At 34.5% G+C, this 26,412-nt stretch overlaps 2 protein-coding genes and 1 long non-coding RNA gene across 5 annotated transcripts; 1 reads left to right on the top strand and 2 right to left on the bottom strand.

Annotated features, from left to right (window-relative positions):
• The first annotated feature begins 1,082 nt into the window (after nucleotides 1–1,082).
• Nucleotides 1,083–14,461, top strand: Helz (Helicase with zinc finger). 2 transcript variants are annotated; one of them, XM_023168403.2, is made up of 8 exons: nucleotides 1,083–1,512; nucleotides 1,617–1,804; nucleotides 2,092–2,416; nucleotides 3,378–4,416; nucleotides 7,981–8,470; nucleotides 10,389–11,387; nucleotides 11,830–12,416; nucleotides 13,827–14,461. In XM_023168403.2, exons 1-8 carry the CDS (start codon nucleotides 1,221–1,223, stop codon nucleotides 14,293–14,295), a joined length of 4,389 nt encoding a protein of 1,462 aa, XP_023024171.2. In that variant the 5' UTR covers nucleotides 1,083–1,220; the 3' UTR covers nucleotides 14,296–14,461. The 2 variants fall into 2 exon arrangements, with proteins under 2 accessions (XP_023024171.2, XP_023024174.2); XM_023168406.2 differs by lacking the exons at nucleotides 1,083–1,512; nucleotides 1,617–1,804 and adding an exon at nucleotides 1,839–2,024.
• Nucleotides 14,462–14,493: 32 nt separating this feature from the next.
• LOC111512302 (uncharacterized protein C16orf52 homolog A) lies at nucleotides 14,494–19,263 on the bottom strand. 2 transcript variants are annotated; one of them, XM_023168423.2, is made up of 3 exons: nucleotides 18,762–19,263; nucleotides 18,440–18,652; nucleotides 14,494–17,403 (listed from the first exon to the last, which is right to left on the bottom strand). In XM_023168423.2, exons 2-3 carry the CDS (start codon nucleotides 18,630–18,632, stop codon nucleotides 17,216–17,218), a joined length of 381 nt encoding a protein of 126 aa, XP_023024191.1. In that variant the 5' UTR covers nucleotides 18,633–18,652; nucleotides 18,762–19,263; the 3' UTR covers nucleotides 14,494–17,215. The 2 variants fall into 2 exon arrangements, with proteins under 2 accessions (XP_023024191.1, XP_023024183.1); XM_023168415.2 differs by having other exon boundaries at nucleotides 18,719–19,247.
• A 3,043-nt stretch (nucleotides 19,264–22,306) lies between these two features.
• On the bottom strand, nucleotides 22,307–23,890 carry LOC111512166 (uncharacterized). Its single transcript, XR_002723030.2, has 2 exons — nucleotides 23,250–23,890; nucleotides 22,307–22,658 (listed from the first exon to the last, which is right to left on the bottom strand). It is a non-coding gene; the product is annotated as an uncharacterized lncRNA (long non-coding RNA).
• Nucleotides 23,891–26,412: the final 2,522 nt, after the last annotated feature.

Raw genomic sequence — 26,412 nt, 5'->3', positions numbered from 1 at the left:
CCTTCACTTGCTGTCTGTATTAGTGTATTGAGTGTATTTATATTTTTTTTGTCAATATTGATATAACACCTATCATAATAAAATACCGCGTCTACTTTACTTGATACAAAATGTGCTTTTAAACTGCATTCAGTGCAGCGATTTCCATTTTTTTATGTGCTGGATAAATCCAGTGACTAATGACATTATTGACAGCCAACTCAGAGATTTTGTACTATGATATGTTCTGAAAGAAAACACTTTCCAAGCACTACTAACTGAATTCATAACAGCGAGTGCCTGAACGAATAATTTTTTCTACTGACGTTGTATAATGATTGTCATTGGAGTTCAAGAACCAATAGTTTCTGAAAAAAGAAAGCTGCACTATTGGAAAATTTTTCCATTTTCTCATAGTTTTTATAATTTTTCCGATACAATTAAAATATTTGCTAGTTTATCAGCATTTTTTATTTCAGAATCTCAATCGCTCATTGCTTTATTGTTGTAAATTGTTCACTACTGTGCTTATTTACAATAAAAGTTAATAAATGCATTATTTCACGAATTATTTCTGATACTGGAGAATTGTTTACTATCAAACAAAAATATAATTCACATCAATTTCGCAAGCGAACTATTGTTAATTCAATGTTTTCGATAGTAACTTTTTTCAACCATTGACAAGTTGCTCCAAAACTAACGAAATATAATTTTAATCAAAGAAGGGAGCATTGGAAACCACATATCTGAAAAAAATCATGTTTTATGATGCATAAAGTTTCAAACAGATAGACAATACTCTAGATTTCCTTACAAGGCATACTGCATCGTTCAGGGTTCGCATCTCTGGTTTTATTCCATCGGTGATGAGCGTGACTTCGTTCTTATACTGGTTGGGTGAACCAATGGGGTCGAATAACAGATGGAATAAAACCGAAAATCCGACCCTCAACGATGTAATATGATCTTCTACACACGGTTGCATTGTATAAAATATGCAATGCAACAGTGTGAAATTGATGTTGTTTGCAGACGCTTCTCTGAAGAACATGACAACTGATCATCGTGTTTTGGAATAATAGCCATCCCCGATTTTTGAACTGTTTTTGTTGTCAGATTGACGTTTCATATGTCATGTTTCGTAAACTACATCAGTTTTTTTACTGAAATTATCAGTGTAGAAGTCATGTAAATAGTAATAGAAAAACCCTTAAAACACTTCAATAATATACCTGCACATGACCCCTGTTATAATGGAATTGCAAGCACAAGAATATTTGAAACAAAAAAACTGGATTCAAGCCATAGATTTATATAACAAACTTCTCAGCAACAAACAGAATACCATTGAACTAATCGTTTCCTATTTAACTGACAGAGCTGAATGTTTCTTGGAGTTGAATAACCATCATGGAGTTATAGTTGATTCAAAAAACATTATAAAGTTGTCTCAAGATCACACTAGCTACAATGTTTGCTTGGCAAGAAAACGGCTGATACATTCTCTTTATATGTTGAAAATGTTTGCAGGTGAAATTTCAACTTCCCCAGAGAAATATATTATTTTTCACTTATCATTAATGCATGCCATAGTTCTTGTTTATGGGTAAATTATTTTTTGTCTTACATTCTAGAAGCAGATATGGCTGCTAGAGATTGGTTAATTCTCATACAAGAATCTGACATGAACACTGAAATAAAACCGGTCTTAGAGAGTCTTCTAGGAAATTTTATAAATTGTATAAATCCTAAGCAGAAAACAATAAATCTATTGAAAATTTTGGATGCAAATTTCACAAATGCGTTCAACATCAATTCAAAGGTAATTTTTCCAACTCCATTTCAATTAAAAAAAAATTCTTTGTGATATTAGCTGATAATGCAAAGTAACTTGTATTGGTATATTGGCAATGCCGTCTTAAAAGGTTAGGAAATATGCTTTAAAAAAAACAATATTTTTTGTAATATGACAGGAAAATGTTGCTGTCTCAGTGGGTCATATTTTTCTTATCTTTTTAAATGAAGAAGTTGAGTATCTAAAGGTATGATATATGAATGATTTTCTTTCTATAGTTCCATCCAAGACTTTTTTTACCATTATCATTCTAGATTGAGAGACCACCTTCTTTGGTATCCTGCATTTACTGCAATGTATCCTTTGTGGACAAAATGGAACTTCGTACACATTGTCAAACTGAAACTCATGAAATGATGATAATGTCTGATGACGGTCATGACTGGTATTGTCGACCACCCCCTAGGGGATTCAAACCTGATAATTACATTATTTGTGAGAACTTTAGAGAAACAGGATGTTGTCGCTTTGGAGTACAATGTGTCCAAGCACATGGAGAAGAGGAACTGATGGAATGGAAAGAAAGATTCCATTACAGAGAAATGAGGTTGCAGAGGGCCAGAGAGAAGGAGTTATTCGGTAAGATTTTTTTAAATCAACATGAAAACAAAATACATGGTATTGATAACATTGATTCTATCAATAATTTTGACAATCAATCTAAAATTTTCTGTTCCCCCACATTATTCTAATCGAACGATTTCGTTGATGAAGAGTGAATGAAAAGTAGCAACTGAAAGAGGAATGGTCATTCTAGAATCGGAATCATAGCAAAACAAGCATCTAATATTTGAAATGTTACTTTTATAGTAAAAAATAATGACAAATGATTTCAAGTTTTCATTTTTATAAGAGTCAGCGATCAACTTTCCTTCGTCCACAAGGTGATTATAAATTGTTTGACTTGTTATGCATACACTGTATTCTGTATCTTATATTGGTGGATAAATTTATTCTATTCTGTTTCATTATTAATGCTCCATTTCTTAGCAACAGAAGATTCCTGTTATATTTTGAAATATTTGTTAAAGATTTCTATATCTTCAATTTAACACATTACTGAGAATATCATAAAAAGCACATTGGGGTTTCCACAAACATTTTTTGTTTTTGTATAACTCAATTAATTGAGACGTTTCTCATTCATACTTTCCATGCTAATCCAAATTAATCATCAAAAAGACAAGAAGTGTCAGAACAATAAGTTTATTCCATGAAAACTGAGTGTTTTAGAGTGTGTCTATGTCAAGCACTAATAATCTGATTGCTAATTTACAACACAGTGGAGCAAGTGCAAACAAACAACTTTTACACTCGTGTTCGATTCACATACAATAATTATTTCAAACAAACGTTTTATGTACTTTGAGTCAGCAAAATTTGTTCATCACTTTTTTGGTATTTCTCATTTCATACTTTCAATCTTGTTCTCAAGTAACACTTTGTTAATATAGTTAATTTGTATTTTTAGACATGGCAAAGCTACAGTTATGAACTTGGTTCGTAGTTGACTTCAATTTTTAATGAAATTATATTTTAGGAAAATCTTACACAGAAGAAATCTTGGAAAAGTGGGTTCAGTCTCCAAATCCAAATACTCTTATGCGAGATAAGATTGAAGATGTTGATGATCATTGTTCATGCCCTCTATCTGCAACAGTTTCTTCAAAAAATAGTATACATGAATGGATTTTTTACTTGAAAACCAGGAGACCTCTCAAAGCAGTAGCTCTCTTACAAGACACACACCGAAACCACTTTTTCATATCAAGTATACTAATAAAAAATTGTAAAATAGATCTAAAAAATAATCAAGAGTGGATATCACCTTTATTACATCAGGAATCCATGTTGCCTGTAGAATATAGAATCAAAGTAGTTTTCACTACAGGAATTTTTGGTACCTTTAGACAATCCGTTGTATTTGATTTTTCATCGGAACCTGTGCTAGTGAAACATTTATGTGTTGATGTAGTTCCAGACCCAGATTTAGAAAAAATCAATGAGATTCGCAAAGAAATCACTGTTTCAATAGCTGAACGTTGGACCGTAGATAACTCTGACATTGTTCAGTTTGTCTCATCTATAGTGAACACTGGTGCTAATGAAGAGTGGGAAAAACGTCTGCGATCAATGTACCCTTGTCCACAAGCTGACACATTTTTCCTGTCTCACGCAACAGTGGCAGAAAAAAAATTCACCAAAAACAATTATAGAGAAAGAATGCACGAACTGCTTTTCATAGAAGAAATGGCCAGATATGAGCTCATTGCTCAATACAACCTGACAACGAAATTACAAATAACCTATAGCTATATTTTATCACCAAATAGTATGGCGGCAAGCACAGCAAAGTTTTCTAATGATGGAGAACTATATGCCTCTGTCAGTCTAGGAAAAGAACTGTCAGAAGATACATCAGAAGGGAGGCTCATTCTGATGCATTGCAATACTGTTTATTTATGCCTCTCTGTTTATGATCCACATCGTAGAAAAAAAGTGTATGAAGCCCTTATTGAAGATAAGGGCAAGAATAATATTTATGTGAGATTATCAGCCCAGACTGTAACAGAAATGAGGTAAATAAAATTCTGATTATTATAAATACATATTTCAACAGGAATTACTCCAGCTGTGATGAGGAAATAATACAACTTTTTTTCAAGAATGCAAAATTGGTTAACAAATTCCCGTTCAAGAGAACAATATTTTTCATTTGACCATATTTATCTTTGAATTCAACAAATATTCTCAACTGTCTAATACCTTTTCTTCCTACTACTTGGGAGCCTTCTGACTTTCCATTTCTTCAAAGACCTTGGAAAACACTATGACCTCATGGGCTTATTGCGTTTTTCCTCTTTTTTTTTTTCATAACATCCATTCTGACAATCTTGTTGTACAATTCTCTTGCTAGATGTATGTCGAATTCGTCTGGACATAATTTGGGTTGTCCATGTATTGTTGGCCTCCTGTGATCCATTGCCTAACATTCGCAAATATTATGAGGAGCTGCCACTAACCCTTTGTTGCATTGCCTTACTTTGTTTAGGTGTCCTCTCAGACAGTGTCCAATGAGTAGTCTCGTAATTGTTCTGAGCCGATTTTCAGTTCTTTGCTTGGATGGTCCCTTGTGTGTGTGTGCCTGGTATTTTTTGTATTTCTTATAGACTCATTTCCCACTCTGGTTCAGTAGCAAAGATTTTGGTACTCCCAAAGTTGGTTTAGGTCGTATATATGGTGTTGATGATCCATGTCTAACACATTCATCAGCTTTTTCATTACCTGAGTGTTCTGGAACCCAGTATATAAAAGGGTGGTCCCAGAAGTACCTGGCTCAACAACGAAAACACAACAATTTGGGAAAAAAATGTAATTAGTTTTCAACATAATCTACTTGCAGCTCTATACACTTGCAGCACATTCAATAAGTTCGATACCGTTTATATAATAAAAACTGTCTTGCTGCTCAAAATAGCCATTAACTGCCAACATCACTTCTTTATCATTGAAAAATCTTTGACCAGTGAGCCATTTTTTTCAAGTTTGGGAACAGAAAATAATCCGAGGGGGCTTAACCTGGTGTAACCTCTGGTGTTCCTCAGGGGTCACACCTCGGTCCCTTATTATTCAATTTATTTATTAACGACATTATTCATTGCTTCCGGCACGCCAAAGCACTATTATTTGCAGATGATTTAAAACTTTCCGTAATTAATTAAACCTCTTTGGATGTCCATAGGCTTCAGTCTGACCTTGACAATCGATCAAACTGGTGCTCCTTAAATGGCATGGACTTGAATGCCACAAAGTGCCATGTCATGCGCTTTTATCAATCCCATGTACCTTCTACCACTTTTGATTACACTTTAAATGGTCATGTCTTGAAGTCTGTTGATCAAATAAAAGGCCTTGGGGTTGTTTTTGATCCCACCTTGAGCTTCAATCTACATATACCCACAGCTATCCATAAAGCCATGAAAATGCTAGGGTTTATCAAACGGCTAACCCACGAATTCACTGACCCAACTGCTATTAAAGCCCTTTATTGTTCACTGGTCCATCCACACCTGGAGTATTGTTGTGTTCGTTGCGAGTATGAGTTGCTACTGCAATCTCTGAGCATGTCCTCCCTGGAAACTAGGAGGAAACAAAGAGATCTGACACTACTTTTCAATATTATTAACGGCAAATTCACTTGTGTCTGAACTCCTAGAAAAAATGTATCTATATGCTCAAAACCGCTCAACTCAATAGCAACAAACATTTTATGTACCATTTTATCGTTTAAACCACACATTCAATAGCTGCATTCCAAGAATCTTAAAATTAGCCAATAGTAACGTTGATCTTGGGATGTTACCATTAAGAGAGTCATAGTTACGACCGCACCAGGGGGCCTGGGGGGCCGGTTAGGCCCCCAGACGCACCCTGGCGTTGGATGCGATCGGGTGTGGAGGGGTGGATTTTCGGGAAATCCTTGCGGGTACCGCCCCTCATGTGGAGGGGTGGATTTTCGGGAAATCCTTGCGGGTACCGTCCCTCACCCCACACCAACAGGATTTCGCAGGGCTTCCTTCCGCTCACCGAACCCGGAATTGCTTCCTTACATCTACTTAGTGTGGCTAACCAAGAGACAGGACCATCGGCAGCGTTCGACCGAACGTTCGTACAAGTTAACTAAGCTCTTCTTTCGCCAGAGAGTGCTCGCGTCGCACACCTGCCCCCGCCAACCATACCAAATCAATTGGGAATATGGTCCCGGAAGTGGTCGGTCGGGGTCCTAAGCTCGGATACTAGTAGCTCCGTCCAACCGGGGTCCGACACCTCAAGCGTCTGCCTTGGTGCCCTCCAAGACTAGACTCGGATACTAGAGCCCGGATGGACCGCGAGCCCCGACACTTCGAACGCTCGGATCCGTACAGAAGCAGGCGAGGATCACGGAACAGCATAAGCCGTCCAGTGCCTCGGTATGGGGCTGCAATGCACCCATGAATGGATTACCGCATCCCCGTATCCCTTTACCCGCTAGTGGAGCCGCTGCCCCTAAGAGGCCAACGCCAGTTGGAGATTAGGCTCGCTAGCCTCCAGCCGCGAGCGGGCACTCACCTCCCCCCTAGAACTCATGTTAGGAAAGTTCCCTTTCCAACGTTTGATGAGTAACCGTCGAGGACTCTTTCGAGCATCCTCTACCACACATCATATGTCGAAGATGTCGCGCCCATTACCCGTGTAGGTGCGGGATAGGGCGGTTCATCAACAACTTTTGGGTGTACGCCGTGTGGTCTGCACTGCATACCCTTACGTTACCCCGAGGGGCACTCATGTTAGGAAAGTTACCTTTCCAGCGTTGGATGTCCTTTTATGTTTTAGTGTATAGTTTATAGTAGTATATGTTTTATTGTCGCTCATTGTTTTTTGTTGTTTTATACTCTAAAATTAACCCCTTTTTAAACTTACCCCTTTTAAGCTATTCTTAGTTGGAATTTGTAATTCAGTACCTTATCTGATTTTATTTTAATTATAATTCAACATTGAAATTTATACTTTAAATGGGCTTGCCTGTAAATAAATTAATAAAATGTTCGCAATTGATGGCTGCCAAACAAATTTTTAACAACGCAACTTGAAACATATGCTTGATAGATTGTATACTTTCTAATACAGTAATATTCTTCAAAAAACTACCGCCATCTCTAGGTTAGTCCGGGTACTTCTGGGTCCATCCTCGTAGTTGATCTATTCCTGTCCACCAATTTCCCCAGTTCTTCACGGCATTCCAGAACAGTCTCGATGTCACTTTTAGGTTCACCAGTATTTCAAGTGCAACCTTACTGTCTGTGAAAATATTTATTTGCTCATTTTGTTGAGGTCTCAAATTGCTCATTGCAAGTTTGTATACACTTCAGCCTGGAAGACTGAACACCTCTCATTCCATATACGGTTTTCGACCCATTGACCCACCCTTGGTTTCTCCATTATTACAATAGATGAAGAAGGAAGATTGAAAGAGTATCTTATACAAAAATGATTCCTTTTCATGAATTCTACAAATATTCCCATATTTCTGATACTTGTCAAGTAAACATTATTATAGTTATTTGAAATCGTTTTATAAAAATAATTTTTAAAACGTTTCATAGGTTGACACCTGAATCTGATGTAGAAGTTGAAATCCAGTTCCAACTCAACAGGATACCATATTGCGAATGGCATTACACAATTGACAAAATGGCTAGTTACAAGATGATATTTCCTGAAACATATATTGAACCAAGCATACCTTGGTCACCCTCAAGGCAGTGGTCTCGAACACTTGACAGTCGCTTAAATACTAAGCAAAAAGAGGCTGTAAATGCTATCACAACTCCCTTATGTGTTCCTCTACCTCCTATATTAGTTATAGGTCCTTTTGGTACAGGAAAGACTTTCACTCTAGCTCAAGCTATAAGGGAATTGATAAAAGAACCAAATAACAGAATTCTTTTGTGTACGCATTCCAACAGTGCTGCAGATTTATACATAAAAGATTATTTGGATCAGTGGGTGGAGGCCGGAGAAGAAAATGCTAGACCATTGAGAATTTATTATAAGAAACGTTGGGTAACAACTGTAAGTCCCATAGTGCAAAAGGTGAGTAGAAATTTCAAGTATCTCAACACACGAATAGAAAATAATATTATGTTTTCAAACAATTAAGAGGTAGTTTCCAATAATCAATGGTATGTGTATAATTGTTTTATAAAGTGTTCAAAACATTGAAAATAATGTAAAACTAAAGAATAATTCAACTCAATCATTGGTTATGAAATAACATTTCTCAAATTTAACCAATAGTAATGACCAGAATTTGTGTCTAAAATGAAGCTCAAAAGAAACACGTATTGAGAAAACTTAAAGCTAGGTTTGCTGTTAATTGTCTATTGTTACCACAAAAGTGATCAAAGAGTGTAAACTTTTATGAAAAGATTTAACTGTGTCGAAACTATTTTCCAGATTTGTTGAATGTTTGTTCATTAAAATTTGGAGACAGTTAAGGTAGGGGTGCTTTGAAGTTTTGAGTTGAAAAATGATTTTTCAAATCCTTCAATAATCTTTGAAATAAAAAACTGCTGTTTCTGAAAATCCCATGCATGAAAGTGATCTTCCATAAAGGTAACAAAGGTAAATTAATTACAGACCCATAGCTTCATTATCAAACTTTGGTAAAATTTATGATAAAATCATATTTTTTAAATTTATATGTAAACAAAATACCTGTATTTTGACAAGATTTGGTACTTAAAAAAAAGTACAAATATCCTTAAGATCAACTAGGTATAGTAATAAAATACTTTGTCTAATTTCCACTTACTTAATGTATTGATATTAATACGAACAAGGTTTCGGTTTTTACACCATTCTCAAGTGTTCTAGCACTTCTAGAGTAGTGCTTCAAAGAACAGTTCGAATCGGGGGAAAAATCTCCCAACATTCTAATTATCTAATTGGAAGAGACAGTTTTATTTATTTTTGCTTTGGAGTTATAGACAATAAACTTTACTTCAAAGAAGTTTGTGGAGGAATATTGAAAAATTCTGAATAAGTCCGCTTTTAAGTGTGCTTTTGTGAAAAATTGATACGGATATAGGACAAAGAAAATAACTTTTGTCTGATGTCTACTTAGTTTTTTAGACAAAAGTTTTTTTTTTATCGTATATTCAATACGAATTTCTACAAAATAAATTAGTCATCAATCGGACAAGTTAAAAAATTGATTTAATAGTGCTATGACTATAATGTCCCAATTTTAAATGACAAAAACATACTTTAATGTTATGTTGAGACCCACTGACGTCTGCAGAATGTTTCTGTGAGTAGGGGAGCAACTATGAAAAATCCCAATATTGAATGAAGAATTCATGTTTGTTATATAAAATGAAAACTTCCTGAAGGGGTGGAGTCGGTGACAGACAAACCCCGATATTTATCACAAAAATCCCCCATGGGAAGGGGGATGTCTCTAGTGTCCCTTGTATACAGCCCTGCTTAGACATATCAAAAACTTTCAACAAGGTGAATCATAGAATAGCAATTGTTATCCTCCTACGGAATCAGAGGAATTATAGGCGAATTGATTAATTTCGAGGTTATATTGACAACTTTCCAATTACTATCAATGAAAGTGTTATCGATAATAAATTACAAGATCACTTTCAAGCGATAGATTTTCAGCAACAGTTCAAATTATTTGAAAAACATTTTTCAACTCCTGTATCCTGAACTGTCTTCAAATTCATATAAACTAACATTCAACTTTGAAACAAAATAATATTGTGGAAAGAATCAGAATTTCATGATGGTTAAAGTTTGTAATAATTTCCCAGAATATATAAAAGTTATTCATAAATCAGGAAAGTCGTTATGAAGTATTTCTGTTCTCTATTCCATTAATTGTTTACATTTGTACATCAATAAGCTTCATTTCTTTTTGGAATCGAAACGAATCAATCAATTATACGTATACCTGTTTTAGATTATATTTTCATCCTACCAAGTTTTCTTCTTTCAGTACTGCTTAATCCGAAACAATGGCAATGTCAGAACCTTCGAAATTCCAACCATAGAGGACATCATGAAACATAAAATTATTGTGGTAACCCTATCTACATCCGTTTACTTATCTGCAATGGGTTTACCTCAAGGATACTTCACACATATTCTACTTGATGAGGCTGCACAAGCAATAGAATGTGAAACAGTTACACCTTTGGCTGTGGCTCACGAAAATACTAGAGTAGTTCTAGCAGGAGACCACATGCAGTTGGGCCCAGATATATTTTCTTCTTTTGCCAAAGAAAGGAACCTCCACATTTCTCTTTTGGAAAGATTGTATGATCACTACCCTTCTCAATTTCCTTGCAAAATATTGCTATGTGAAAATTATCGAGCTCATGAGAGTATAATACAATTTACTTCCGAGTCTTTTTATGATCAGAAACTCATATCCAGCAGCAAACAACCCAAACATTATAAATTCTACCCTCTAACATTCTTCACAACAAGGGGTGAAGATGTTCAGGACAAAAACTCCACTGCTTTCTATAACAATTCAGAAGTTTATGAGGTAGTGGAGAGGGTAGCAGAACTGAAACGTAACTGGCCAGGTGAATGGGGAGCTTACAATGATCAATCTATAGGAGTTGTAACACCGTATTCGGATCAAGTTTTCCGAATACGGTCAGAACTTCGAAAGAGGAGGATAGATAATGTATGTGTGGAAAGGGTATTGAACGTTCAAGGCAAACAGTTCCGGGCTATAATACTGTCCACCGTGAGGACCAGGAAGACGTGCAGTAATGATTCAGGGGGAGCGGAGGTGGATTATGGGTTTTTGTCAAATTCTAAATTGTTGAATACAGCAATCACTAGAGCCCAAAGTTTGGTAGCAGTAGTGGGAGATCCTATAGCTCTTTGTTCCCTGGGTAGATGCAGTAAAGTCTGGGAGAGGTTCATACAAATTTGTAAAGATAACAACAGCTTATATGGAATCACTTGGACACAACTAAAGGTAAGCTTTCGCAAAACATTTTATGTTTCTGATTCAACAAAAATCAAACAAAAGAAAAATTCATAAAATTTTGGAAAGATTGAAGAATATCAAAAATATTTTATTTATTTTACTCACTATTCATTGAGAATACTTGCATATAACAGTAAGAATTTAAAAAAAATATCTTTATGCAAATGTCAACTATTTTACCCTGTATTATTTTCATATATTATACAGGGTAGTTCTCGAATACTGATTCAGTGATTCCTTGTGATATTTTATAAATAAAAGTTCTTTTTTAAACAGTTTCAAAACTCTTAGTGTGAGGCTTCATTCCTCCTGCGCATTTTAAAATAAAGCAAAGCCTTTTTGTAATATGTGCTATATGTATCAATTAATATGTTGTGACATTGTCAAATAGAAAAGCGACTCATTTTTCATCAATCAATTTTCTTTTTAGTTACAACTAGATGGTATTGAACTGAAAAAAATATACACTCTCAATCCATTGGCGCCTGAGTTCATTCCAAGAAAGTACAAAGAAATGGGAATTGTCTCCCACCACATCGGACTAGAAAACAACATTCCCAAGGAAATCGTGCCACCCAATTCGAACATGGTGTCTCAGATAGGACCGCCTGTCGTCCCTCAATTTCCGATGCAAGATATTCGGTTTTATCCACCAGTCGTCTTCGCCCAGCAACCTCGACCATTTTTATTCAATCTCATGCCTCCTCCAATTTCTAATGGTTTCAATCGAGCCGTACCCATAGTAAACCCAAATATGGTGGTTCCACCTCGGCCTCCTGTTTCTTCAATACAGCAACCGCTACACTTACCTAGGTCAGTTCCTGTGCAACCTGTTCCAAATATGGTGGTGCAATCAGAGAACAAGCATACCACCACGCAGTCGAATAATAAGTTGATTCAATTTATGAATAACGTTCACTTCCCCGAAGCAAATGTTCTGAATGACTGTATCAATTTGTTGCCTCAGAGCATGTCACTAGCAGATATGCTACTGCAGCCACCAAACATGCAAGAAAAGTAAGTAATATTTTTATGTGTTGAAAGTTACAAAGAAACTATAAAATGAAAAATCTCCATCGTGAGATAATTTTTTAAGCCAGGTGGGAAGCAAATTGAATGATTTTACCATCATCTGTGATATTTTAAGACATTTTGGATGGAAAAGATTTTATGAAAAAATTTGTAGGTTGGAGATATGGTATTAGAGGTGTGTGTGTGTTTTGTGACGATTGTTGTTTCGGTTGAGAAACTTTTGGTACATTCAAAAACCATGCAATTTTTCTCTAGAAAAATTCCAACCCCTTCACGTATAAGAGATGACCTTGAAATTGATTAAAAAATAGTTGGATAAACGAATATGTTCAATCTTCTCCCAGGAGTATATAAAATATTCACTAATATATCAAAGTTATATTTTGTTTTGCAAAGTTTAAGATAACCATAAGCTCAACTACATTTTTTCATGTACTAATTTTGAGCTGATACGTTATTAATTGATTATATAAAATTTTAATATCTGACCTGCTACAAACGTATCATATAGCCAATAAGTTGTAGTTACATCTACTAGATGGAGTGACATTTTGTTGTTGGAATGAAATACTCTGAAAGAAATTCGATTTTCAATTATGGAATATCATTGACTTTAGGTCGATGATGGCCACTATCTTGCACTGAGGAGTGGCTAATGAGCCCGAAACAGGTCTGCAAGTGTGCCCGTTCCAAAATTGAAGGTCGACTCTTTCAGTTGTATTGCCAATTGCATATGCAGGAAATTTTCAGTGAAGATTCCTGCATTGACGCCTGTCGGATATAATCCAACGCCCTTCGTGGTATTAGCCAGGGGAGTAGTTGTTTTCTGATAGGCGTCAGTCCATTCAACCTACTGTGTAGGTATATTCGAGGCTGGCTTGAACATTTAAAGTTCATTTCTTTAGATTTCTACATTGTTGTCATTTCTAGCAAACTTCTGAGTAAGTGACGGTAGTCTTTCCTCGATAGGGATAATACCAGTGAGTTGGTACAGCAGAGGGTTTGGAGGGTTGTGTTTGGGGTTATTGGGATGCCTTAATGTTGGTATTTTTCTTATAGCTGTTGTTTCAGATACTTTGTTTTCAAGGCCCTTCATTTGATATTGAGAAACAGTGGGTGCGACTATTCAATAAGTGGATGACAGATTAGTTTATATATTTGGCTTGATGTTGATATGCTTACACCTGCTCCCGGATTTGTCAAATTTGTGAAATGTGCGGCTCTTGCAATCACTTTCTTTTTTTTGTTATTAACGTGGCTGTTGAAATTTAGTTTTACATATTAATTTCATATCAGACACATGAGAACATTCCTTTTTCATCGTTCATTGATTTTTCTGTTTTTAAGAACTTTAACGAATGAAAGTCAACCGTTATGTAGAATTGTGTTTTTTAGGTGGTACAATTTTCTGAAGGAAACTACAGGAGTTGAAGCTGCCGAAAAGTTCAAGTACCTCCTGCACACCACAAATCAAAAAGGATCAAAAGTAATGGATAAGAACATTTTTGAACGTTCAACTCCCTCATCCTGTGAATCTCCTACTTTCTGTTGGTATGACAGTCCTACCAACCAGATAAACTTCAACAAGCCCGTGTACATGACAGAAAACTTGCCAGCAGACAATGGCAGTATCCAACAAAATGGTTTCGAAAAAGAAACCATAGTAGAAATGAATGGTGACGAAAGTTATATGACTGAAGTAGACTTGCAAAGGCATATAAATGAGGAGTTTGCTAACTTGAATATTAACAACAGTGATGTTAATGAAGTATTCAACGCATTCACAGTAAAAAGTGAACATGGGTTTCACTTGAATGGTGGCAATGATATGGCTGGCCCAAAGTTTTACAAATATTTTCAGTAGATCTTCTATTTATGATTAATGTGTAAATTGTACATAAACTTGTATATTATGTGTTATTGTTGTTTAGTAAGTAGACTTATGTATTTGCTTTTTTTTACTGTATTTATAATATATATTATATAAACTTTATATATTGTACTTAAGTTAAATATATCAGTTTCAAGAGGACCTTAGTCATTGATAGTAAAACAATCAAAGTACCAAAAAAAGTTTATTCATACAAATATATACAAAATAATAAATATTTCATAAAATACGAATACTAAAAGGATGGCATTCCAGATCAATATTGAGGGTAAGAAAATATTCAAAATTTACTTTTAATTTAGTAATAAAGGTAACAAAAACAGTTGCTTTCTCAGCATGCTTTATGAGAATGTTGATAAAAAACAGAAGATTTTACAGACAGGGTTGTAATAATAATGTGAACTCCAAGTAAATTAAGATATACTACAGGAGGAAATAGTTCCTTGCATTTATGTGACAAGGGATAAGATGCATAAAAATCCTGATATAGTAACTTGAACCCTTTTACCTGAATATATTCTCAAAAACACGCCATGGTATTCTTAATACATTTAAATGGAATATAATTTCATGGTAATCTGAATGGGTACATACAACCATTCATTACCTATATGTATTTCACATCAACTTAGCTTGACTGCATCTGATCCAGTGTGCTCGAGATATATAGTAATCAGACTAGATTGAATTATTCAAAGTGGTCCTATTAAATCATAGGATTGGAATGAATCAAAATATTAAAAAAGCCTCATAAAACATAGAGTTTGATATTGACAGTAATGACAAGTAGTGACAATTGCCAATTTGTTCCAGTTTAATTACTAACGGGTTAGGTTAGGTCCAAAGTGAGTGGGTCTATTCGACCCTCCACCGCAGCCCGCAAGGGTTTATTGTGGCTACTAAAGTGTAATTGAATACTCAAGAAACACTTTATTGTGAGATTTTCATCAAACAGTTTTACAAAAACGCAACACGTGTTTCGCTAAACAATAGATTAAGTTGTTGATTTTGATGTTTTTTTTTTTAACTTCGGGCATTTGCTTTCGGTTTTTCATCATCAACCATATCATCCGACATCATCCCAACACCAAACCGTTATTTTTAACACCTCGACAAGTGTTTCGATCACCAAGTGATCATCTTCAAGAGGAAGATTAAAACTCCCTTGAAGATGATCACTTGGTGATCGAAACACCTGTCGGGGTATTGAAAATAACGGTTCGGTGTTGAGATAAAACTCCAGTAATATTCATGGTATAGACTTTGAAAAGAGGATATTTTTAGGGAGAGATTAGACTTTTCATTGAAGTTATTTTATTTCTTCCTTCCTTTGGAAGTTCCCCACATTTTTTGTTTAAAGTAGAAAGCCAAAAAGTTTTTTTCTCAAGAAGGTGTCTAAAACTTTCAAAAATTGATTCGGCAAATACACCAAGATTTCTATTCATCTTATTAAACCCGTGACATTATTTTTATATGAGAGTGGAGAATACTGTATTGTACTAGATAATTTCAGTTATGATTCATTATAATGTGTTTTACATATATGAAAATGACTATTAACAGAGCTATTGATGTTCGCATTGATACTGCTACAAATGAGTAGTAATAAAAAAGACCACTTTATGTAACAACATATTTTTTCATAGACACTCGTTTGAAAGTTAACGAATTTTATTTGCAATTTCAAATTAGTCGCTTGTGGAGATGAGTTATTCTGAATTTCAACTTTAAAAAAATTTCCACTTAGCAACTTTCAGTTGCTGAGCTGATAGTTTAATGGCTTTAGGTACAGATAATTTACTTAACATAAATTAATTATTCATATATTATTGACGGAATAAATTTGGAGTCCTACTGATTTATAAATTAATATTGGTTAAAGTTTTATGAATTTTCAATCAAATGTATAATCAGATGAGAGTTTCTATAAATATTGTGCTGAAGATTAATATGAAGCAAGCAATCAGTCACTATTTATACTGGTACATGACAGTTTAGAGTTCAATTATATTCATCTTCAACTATCAGGTCTAAAACTTCTAAAGAATAAAAAATTTTAAAAAATAATTCAAATAATACATATAAGGAAATATATGAAACAAACAAATAACTAACTTCATTCTCATATTGATGAATCATATTTAGTAGTAATTTTTATCATTTTAAGAAAGATTTGAAGAATATGCTCATGAGACCCACCCAATTTAAAAACCCTTGTTAAATAAATTTTCAATAATTTTGTAGCAGTAAAGATGAGTCCATGTCTGATTGTTTTCAAGATGATTTCAATTCTCTTTTAAAAAGTAAAAACACTTGTAAAGTTATTTTAAGTTTCTGAGGCATACAAAAAATGTTTTTAATAATGCAGTCAAACCAATCGTATAATACAGTATAGAAAAAAAATATTGTGCATATCGTTAAAGCTGCCAACATTACAAACAAAAAGAAGCCAGCCACACTGTAACCCTGAATTTCACAACTGATTTTGCTTTAAAGGTGAAACATTTTAAATTGTTATTTAGACAAACTAAAAGTTTCCAAGATATTCTGATGGAATAAAGGTAGAATGATGACTTGTCAGTAAAAAAATCAGTCAAATAAAATTTTAAAAACCTTGAGAAAAAAGGTTGAACAAGATGATATTGTTTAGAGAGATTGGCAGACCGAGGTACATTTTTGGGTTTCCAAAATCTACAATTTAAAAATTAAATCTATTATATCTATTAAAACTATAATATTTCCAGATCATTAACAATACAATATATAATCACAGTTCTTTAGTTGAGTGAAAAATTAATCATTTATAAAACATATAATGAATGTTTATATGATACCTACTAATTACATCATAGTTTTCTTACATAGAATAGTTCAACGGGTAGATTGAAATAACTTAGAAGTGTGGTAAGCATACTTTTCCAGCAAACAATTCAGATATTACCGTTATCCACAAAGCTAAAATAAATAAAATGTAAGATATTCCTACCTGATGACTACCTGGAAGCTGGTAAGGTTGACCACCAATCTCATCCACATGAAATCCCATTGGAAAGATTACAGCAGCCAAACAGAAGAGAACCACTAAAAACAATTCATTTGAATTATTACTTACTTTTCATTCCTTAGAAAATTATTGATGGAAAATATAATTGCTGAATGTGAATCTCGTAAAATTCAAATGAGAAACTCCAAACTGGTTTAATGAATATGAGGTGAATGATTTTTTTTTAAGTTACCTCATGAATACGCTGACAAGTTACAATTTTCACATTATAAAATAAAGTTATCAAGAGGATTTTCACTACATGATAAATGCATCATATGGACTGGAACATCAAACTATTGTACAATGTCTTTTATATAACAGTACAAAACCTATTAAATTTTGGTAAAACAAGTAGATTTTGGAAAACCATTACAATACATATTACTTCTACGAAATTCATAAATATATTATTGGCATTATACAAAAACAACAGAGTTTAACAATGATGGGTGAATAACTTCTTGTTGGTCATTTAAAATGAAATTTCAATGTTTGTGTTTATTTATTTCCAGAGATACTAGCAGGTTTGATTTTTATCTTTTATTTTCTGTAAGTAATATGTCGTAGTCTTAGTTAGTTCTCTAAAAGATAACAAACGTAGGTGGAATTGGTTTTCTTTAGTTCAAAACTTCTTTTATATTCGAAGATTCTCTTTTAAAATTTCTGGAAATCCTTCCTAGATAAACGGACACAATCCATATGTTAGTTTGTAGACCCCAGATGTGTTTTCTTCGTCCATGTTTGATGTTTTATTGAAAATAACACCTCACAGAAAAATCATCAGATAAAATGAAAAGACTACTAACAAACGAGGACATTAATAGCGTATAAGACTGATAACTTCTTGGGTATACATATAGAGAAAAAGATAAACATGGACAGGGGTCTACAAATTAACATGTGAGTCATCTCCAAAAGTTTATATAGGACGGACTTCAAGGCATTATAAAACGAGAATCTTCGAACACAAAAAAAGTTTTGAACTGAAGAAAACCAATTCATTACAAGTTAATGATGTTATCAAAGTTATGGTTCAGGATTTATATGATAAAATAATGATCCATCACTCACTTGCTGTGAATCCAACCCATCTGGCATAAGGAACAACATTTCGATCCCAATGAGAGGAAGCAAGTAAAATTATTGTAGTGGTAATGCATATGCAGCCAACAAAAATACACACTAATGCAAGTAACCATTCTGGTTGAAGGTCAGGTGTGAAACATATTTGAGGTCTATTATATAATGTCATGCAAGTCCACATTAATCCTAATCTGGTGTCTCCTAGAATACCGTAAATTTGTATTAATATACAACAAAACTAGATCCTATTCAAAGGTTTTTCCATACCGCCTACATCAGTAATTATCCAATCTGGCATAGCTAAACTCACTATTGCAAAAATATCAGCTGCCATGAATAAAGTTCCGGATATAAGTGTTAGTTTATCCATTATTGTGGATTTATATAATTATTCTCCACATGAAACAAATTCAAAGGCATTCTTTATTTTTATTTATTTTTTAGTCATTCGAACTGGCACTCAAGTACTCAGTGTTGCCAATGATGAATTGTCAAATTATTATCGAATTATTCACAAGTGTTTAAAATTGACCGGTTTTTGCCAGGACACCACATTTACGAAAAGTCTGCGTTTTCAAATAGAAATGCATGTTAAAAACAAGAAATGTGTTGCGTAAAAAGTCAATCTCCACGTCGATTGATACGAAATGTTCGATAGCTACGTTTTTACTTCTCAAGGCTCAATTTGGGAAAATTTTCCACTTCCACTTCAAAAGCTGCAAATGAGTGAATAAACAGTGAAATAGCTAAAACTCGTGCACAACTAATGTATTTCTGTCCAAAAATTAATGAATATAGTCGTTACTATATATTCGTTCGAAAATGTCCTTGTTGGATGAAACCGCAGTAATGATAGTCACAAATACAAGTGGTATAAAAACAGAAAGTTTTATTTCTCATTTTTCATGTATCCTTCTACTGCCAAAATAATTTGGTATGAAATGTGCAGGTAGCGATATTAGAGATGTCATTGGCGCCAACTCAATATAGCGAACGACAAGAGGCGTTTTCTGGCGCTTATGTATTTAAAACGTATTCGTCTGTGATTCAAATACATGCATTATGGCGTTGAACGATGACGTCACAACAACTATGATTTGAAACGTATTCATCATGAGCGTGAGGTTGGTTTTGAAACGGAATTTGACGTTGTTACGTCAGTTGTCAGTGTCTGCTTTATTTTAATCATTATAGTTTATAAAGTGCTGATTTTTTTTATCAAACATTTAAAGATGTACAAAATAAAGCTGCAAAATTATTACTTTCAGAAATCCGACTCTAATTGAGGTTAGAGAAAATTGAAAAGTTTGTTTTTATTATTAAATTTGACATCTGACACAAATTGAATCACTCCATTCTGGCGAATCTTATTATTAATGAAGTTGCTACGAATCATGTTTGAATACACGCTCTAGTACTATCATAAATATATTTTTTGTTGCGTTACTATGGAGTTTTCTTCTTCTTATTTGGGTTGTTACTAGGTTTGGTCACAGCATAATGCTGTGGTTTGGCTCGATGCCCAGAGCTCCGTCATTCGATGATGCAAAGGTTTTCTGTTTGGTGAAAACTTTTAATTGCTGGTTGGCGAGTTGTTATGTTGAAAGTTGGAAACATTTATCCGAATAATTTACAAACGGAACACAAAGATACAAAAGATTTATCTATTTTGTGACAAAGATGATATTTCTCAGTATGTTTGCTATTTCTTTCAAAAAATGTATTACACACAGAAGCACATTTCAGCAGGAGACAGATTAGCTAAAACTTTGTGATTTCTACAATTTACAGTGATTTTTTTTCATTTGATAACTGGTAATAGGTGGTTGCATGGTATTCATGTCCTGTAGAAGATATTTCTCTTGTCAATTTTATATACAGATAATTGGTTTAAGAATTCAAAGAGGTGGCAAGTAGGTACTCGTCAAACTATCTCAAAACTACTTCAGAAAATATTTTGACGTTCTCTCTTGGACAAAGGTTTCATATACTTATACAGCGGAGCCGTGTTGAAATTAATCGAGTCCCAGGCACTTTGCTGTCTGGGTAGGGGATCTTTCCTGTACTGACGAGAGGTAATACCTTAAAACCGCGGTCTGCAGGTGATCTTCTTGAATAATTTCAGCATGGCCCTGCTGCTGGATGAAAGAGAAACATCTGTGAGACAAATCTCTTGCATAAATGTCTGTCGGATATAATTCAATATCCAGCGTGGTATTAGCCGGGGAAGTAGTTTTCCCCCAGGAATTCACCAGAAACTACTGTGTAGGCAGTTAGAAGAGATTAATATTTCGAAATATTTATTTTTTTGCAGAGTACCTATGTTTTATTCTCAATTAATTGAAGGTCAGATACTGTAAGATATTTCACTAATGATTATAGTACTGAATGTCCAAGTTAATATATAATATCTCAAACATTAAATCTGAATTCTTTCCACTGCTACACAATGAATTTGATGAAAAGGGATTCAGACACTCGATGCATACTCTAGCTGTGACACTACTGATGATAAATATACCCTTTTCAATGCCTCGATTGATAAACTGTCACTATTACGCAGAACCACACCTGTGTCTTGGGATAATCTCATGGTTATTTATTTATGTTTCACAAATCTCAACTGCTCATCAAAAGTAACTCCTACGACTTTTATGGTTGTCGAGTATTTTGAGGATCAGTATTTATAGATGAGGTGTTTCATGCTTTATTTACTTTGAAGAAGGAAATAGAATAACATTTGTTACTGTTCAGATACATCCTTTTATCAAAGCACCAATGATATACATTGTCTGGGTCATTATGTCAAGTTTTTCGTCATTGATTATCAATATCATTTACGAATATATTTAGGAGTAATGGTGAACAATGTGACTGACCCCAGCCAAGGAGCTGTTCAGTTCACACAAGGTTAACAATAAAATATTGGATCTACTCAAATGCCTTAGAGAAGTCAGTCTAGATATCATCCACCTTTGCTTCCAAAACATTCAATATTTTTGGCTCATAAATGCAGGATTTGATAGGATAGGACTGTTTCTACAAAATAGCTATCGATCTTTCTCAGCAAACAAAATTTAAGGGATCGGACAATAAACCGTTTAGAACTTTTGAAATGGTTGACATGTTACACACACTTTTCATTGTTGTCTGATACTATAGGTACCGATATTATGTAGTTATTATTTTCCTTTACAAAGTTGTCAGTTTTCCCTAAAGAGTTATCGTATACTGTTGAAAAATAACTTTCAAGACTTTTGGCTTTTCGATCATTCTTTGCAACTGAATTATTATAATACACATTGGGAGGTGTGACAGCAACTTCTTTTTTTTTGATATATTTCCAGGAGAATTAATGCTTAATATCAAGAGTGGCAGCCGAACCTTGCGAAATGTCCTTTAGTAATCATGAATATTCTGCCTTTTTTTGCCTAATGAAATACTATAATTCTGAGCTAAACCATCTTGGACAAATAGAAGTTTCAAACATTTTTTAAAATGTTTTTATTAATATATATGAGTTACTTAATTCTAACAACATAGAGGATATTTAATATTTGTTTTATTGCATGCCTCAGTGTTTCAAGTTCAATTAGGTGAATATTCCAATATGATTTAAGAATACAATCTATCTTGCTATCTATCTAACTAATATATGAAATTTCTAAGATCCCTTTGGAGATATTTCTTTCAAGAACTTTCAAGTTTTTACTGTGAGAGAAATTGTGCAAATTTTATAACATACAAATTTGCAAAATTACTTTCACAGTGAAAACTTGAAAGCTCATAAAGGAACTCATACTGGAAAAAAACCCCTCCATTGTAAAATTTGCACAAAGTTTTTGTGCAAATCTTACAATGGAGGGGGTTTTCTCCATTATGAGTTCTTTCATGTACTTTCGGGTCAGCTTTCTGAATAGAAGCTTTTGTGCAAATTTTACAATGGAATAATTTTCCTCTGTTATGAGAACTCAACAATGTTTAACAGTATTTCTGATTTTTGAAAATTATACTTTTTCCATATGATTCCAGACCAACTTCCAACTTAATTGGTGGTTAAACATTCTGTGCTAGAAATGTCATCACTTTTTTCATAACACGACCATCCTCAACTAGAAACTCTTCGCAAAAGTAAATGTGAAGATGCCTCGCCTTCCTCTTTGATGATTATTTCACTATCTTTTGTGAAATAGCGATGAACCAGGATCTGTAAAAAAAAAGCTGCAAAAACTGCCGTGTTATGGAATAAAATTTATTGTTCACTTATCAAATCAGACATATATAATAAAAACTAATACAATTTCCAATATTGCAAATATTCATTTTGGAGTTCCTCAAGTATCTAATCTTGGTTCGATTCCATTTTTATTATATGTGAATATTGCAAATATTCATTTTGGAGTTCCTCAAATATCTAATCTTGGTCCAATTCTATTTTTATTATATGTGAATGATCTAAAGATGCTCTATATATCAAAAACATTTATATGTTTGACATGATGGATATCTGACTCTGCTCAAGAATAGTGAAAGTTAAAAGTTGGCTAACTTTTCAGGTTCATAAGTTGAGCAACTCAACATGGTACATGAATGCCTTCATTTAGCGATAGCGTATATTGCCTTTGAAAGACCTGAATATCAAGACCAGGAGATTGTTGCATGGGCCCTTGCAGGAGGCACACAATGTCAATATAAGTTGACTACAAGTCCACAATTAATGTCACCACTAAAGCTACAGCTATCTACTTGTTACATGAGGATACGATTATAAGTTATTTATTTAAATGACAGAAATTACCTGTTGTTGTTAGTAGGATTGCCAGAAGAGAAATAGTTGGAATTCTCAGTCACCTCACCTCCTACAGAACTTGACTGCTTGCCCAGACCACTAGATCTACCATAAGTACAGTACTAAAATTTCTGTTGACCCACATTCGGATTTTTCCTTCTCAATATCGCTTCCTTGCTCGCTCTTTATGATTTTTACTAGGTCTTTACCCGTTTTTCAAGAAATTCAAGTGTTTTATGCTTTTAACATTTTTCTGATATACCTATCCATTGATATCCAAACGCATCCACAATACTTTGAATCCTTCAATTTTTACATGCCTATAAATTTTATATAATTCTGTATATATAGACTTATTTATAAATAAAAAAATAATAAGTATATATCAATTGCATGGACATGACACATACTACGTCACTGAACAGTTGCCGGCATCAATTTTCACCGGAAGCACACCACAGAACACAAGTTTTAGAGGAAATCTATTTGAAAAGACTACGACTTTAAACTCAAAATTTCGACTTCAATGTCGACATTTCGACTTTAACCCCGAAATTTTGAATTTTAGAGTCGTAATTTATAAGAAACATATAATAAAAATATGTGGCCCTTCTGCGCTTCTGTAGATTACAGTTTCGAACCAGAGTTTTTGGCAATGGATTCTAATTCCGATTCAAGTCTTGATTTTGATATTCAGATAAGCACATAAGAATATTTTTAATTGACCCCACAAGGATGGAGTAGTTAGGAACTTTCCTCTCTACTTTTCAAGGTGTCATTGAAGTCCAATATCTCCGTTCTGATTGTTTACTTCACAGAACTCATAATTAATGAGTAATAATAATAAGTAAGCAGGAATAATCACTAACACCAGAGGCCTTTGGTGAGTTGCGCCATCACTTACCCAAGCAACTAGGCAAAACCGGACCGGCAACCCAGGCACACCCGAAAGGAAAAACATTACTCCCCCTCCGGTGTCGACTGTGAGTCAACAGGGTTAACCACTCGGTAGACCCAAAACATATTTTCCTGTAATAAAGGAAGGGGTCCCTACAATCGACCCACTAGGTGGGGTAAGAGACAAAAGGTGGTGCGCTCCACAGAATTAGGCCGCTGGAGCTATGAGAACTGGCTTGTTTTGATGCATAGGTTCATAGTTTTCTCACAGAAAAGGCTGACATCTGGTAAATTAACACCAGCGCTGGTCAATCGCTTTTCGAATGAGCCTTTTTAGTTTTTCCTGAGAATAGTACAGCAAACGTGTCACGAGAAGCAGCACTAGTAGTAGGGACAAACAATAAACTATTCACATGTAAAACAGAATTATTTACGTAATATTAATTTATTATTTAAAAATATAAATCTGATATAAAAAATTATTTTGTGCTAGTACAATGCCAACAAAGCATTGGTGTTTTGGGAATTGTACGTCGGATAATCGATATCCGGAAGAAAACGTGTTTTTTATACCATTTATAAAAATAAAACCTCATAATAATGAGGTTAGATGTAAGAAATGGATATACATGCTTCGAGGAGAGTGGATTTAACAGTGCAAAAAAAAAATAAATATTCATATGTATGCTCTAAACATGAAATCAATAGTAAATTTTTCATAGTTAATTATCATTGATTAGAATGAGATATAACCTCAATCGTTTATTAAATTATATTTATTGAATTTATTTCATTACCATCTATATTTGATTCATATTTCACTCGGAAATATTTCATATTTCACTCGGAAATAAGTCTGAAATTCATAATTATTTTACATTTCTTTTATTACAGTTTGAATCTACTGCTACTCGTTTACTAGATTCTGTATACCAACCTGTCTATTAATTCACTTTTTTTCCAGTTACTTTTAAATTACGGCATGCAAGCCAACGTTTTGATGTTACAACATTGTTATCCTTTACAGTTGCAAATTTTAGTTTTGCTCCAGGAACATTTTCTTCTGTTAAAAACATTATTTTTTAATTGTACTTTACCATATGTTTATATGAGGATTAGGCAGTGTTTGTCCCTACCGAACTACTAGCGCTGCTAGTGAGTTATTTTTCATACTTCAGGAAAAAGGTTCATTGGAAAGGCAAAATCCCGGCCTTGCGGTTTGGAAGATTGAACGGCAGATACACAAGATGATCACGTTGGCGAGACAACACGCGTCTCGTATCCAATATGTAATGGATTACAGGGCGGCTAACAGACCTTTCATACCTGCATTGCGGAATTAGTCGCCAAATTATGACGTATCCATCACACTTTGAGTCAAGGCGTGCTGACCACTAAACAGCACTACCATGATAGGATACGAATGCCAGTGGCTGCTAAGAAGTCATCAGTGAGGCAAGCGAGAAGTATGGAGGAAAACCAGCCTCCGCCTGTTGAGAATAATCCACCGACCGCTAATCAGGTGGAATCCTTCTGAAAAGACATCTATGAACACCCGCAGCTATTCAACTTAGACACTCCAGTGCAGTTCAAAGCTTTCATCAGAGAACTTCAACAGTCTGAACTCAATGAACTGCGCAACCTAGATGACGGGTGTGGGTTCCAAGAACTTTTCTGCTCCGGGCCCAGATGGGCTGAACACTTATTGGTGGAGAAAACTACCAAGCACACACCATCTGACCAGAGTTTTCAACTCATGGCTGGACGGAGAGCATCCGGTTAATGAATTGGTTTCCCGAGGGACAGATCGTTCTCGTCCCTAAAAGCGAAAATTCGTCGATTCCTGAGAATTACACACCAATAACATGCTAACGGTACATCTCAAAATATGACGATGCGGGGACTATGGAGAGGATGTGCAGCTCATAGATGAAAGCATCCTGCAACATCTGAATGCCGCAGAGACGTATACTCACTTTGGGGTGGGACAACACCACTTATAAGAGGTAATAGATGTGAAGAACCCTCTCCGCGATAATTACCATCACAAACTCCGACAGATCTGTTCATCGGAAATGTCAAGGAAGAACAAAGTCTTTGTAGTAAATATGCTTGCCATTCCAATCTTATTCTACTTGTTTGAAGTAGCAAATAGGATCCGAGATGAGCTGTATCAACTCGACGTAAATACTCAAAAAATGATGCATCTCGATAGGAGTTTGCATCCCGAATCGTCTGTTTCACGGTTGTATTTCCCCCGACAATAGGAAGACTG

Source organism: Leptinotarsa decemlineata, unplaced genomic scaffold (genome assembly GCF_025532065.1).
Source record: "Leptinotarsa decemlineata unplaced genomic scaffold, Ldec_3_MD MMD2_tig00000035_RagTag_RagTag, whole genome shotgun sequence".
Taxonomy (NCBI): Eukaryota; Metazoa; Arthropoda; class Insecta; order Coleoptera; family Chrysomelidae; genus Leptinotarsa; species Leptinotarsa decemlineata.
Note: the sequence above shows the minus strand (reverse complement) of the source record. Positions and strands in the feature narration are given on the sequence as shown.

Coding starts and splice junctions, on each gene's coding strand:
- Helz (XM_023168403.2), top strand. CDS start 1,221: ATGACCCCTGTTATAATGGAATTGCAAGCACAAGAATATTTGAAACAA. Junction 1,513..1,616: donor TATGTTGAAAATGTTTGCAG/GTGAAATTTCAA, acceptor CTTACATTCTAG/AAGCAGATATGGCTGCTAGA. Junction 11,388..11,829: donor TCACTTGGACACAACTAAAG/GTAAGCTTTCGC, acceptor TTTTCTTTTTAG/TTACAACTAGATGGTATTGA.
- LOC111512302 (XM_023168415.2), bottom strand. CDS start 18,821: ATGGATAAACTAACACTTATATCCGGAACTTTATTCATGGCAGCTGAT. Junction 18,653..18,718: donor GATAATTACTGATGTAGGCG/GTATGGAAAAAC, acceptor ACGGTATTCTAG/GAGACACCAGATTAGGATTA. Junction 17,404..18,439: donor ATGGGTTGGATTCACAGCAA/GTGAGTGATGGA, acceptor AATTGTTTTTAG/TGGTTCTCTTCTGTTTGGCT.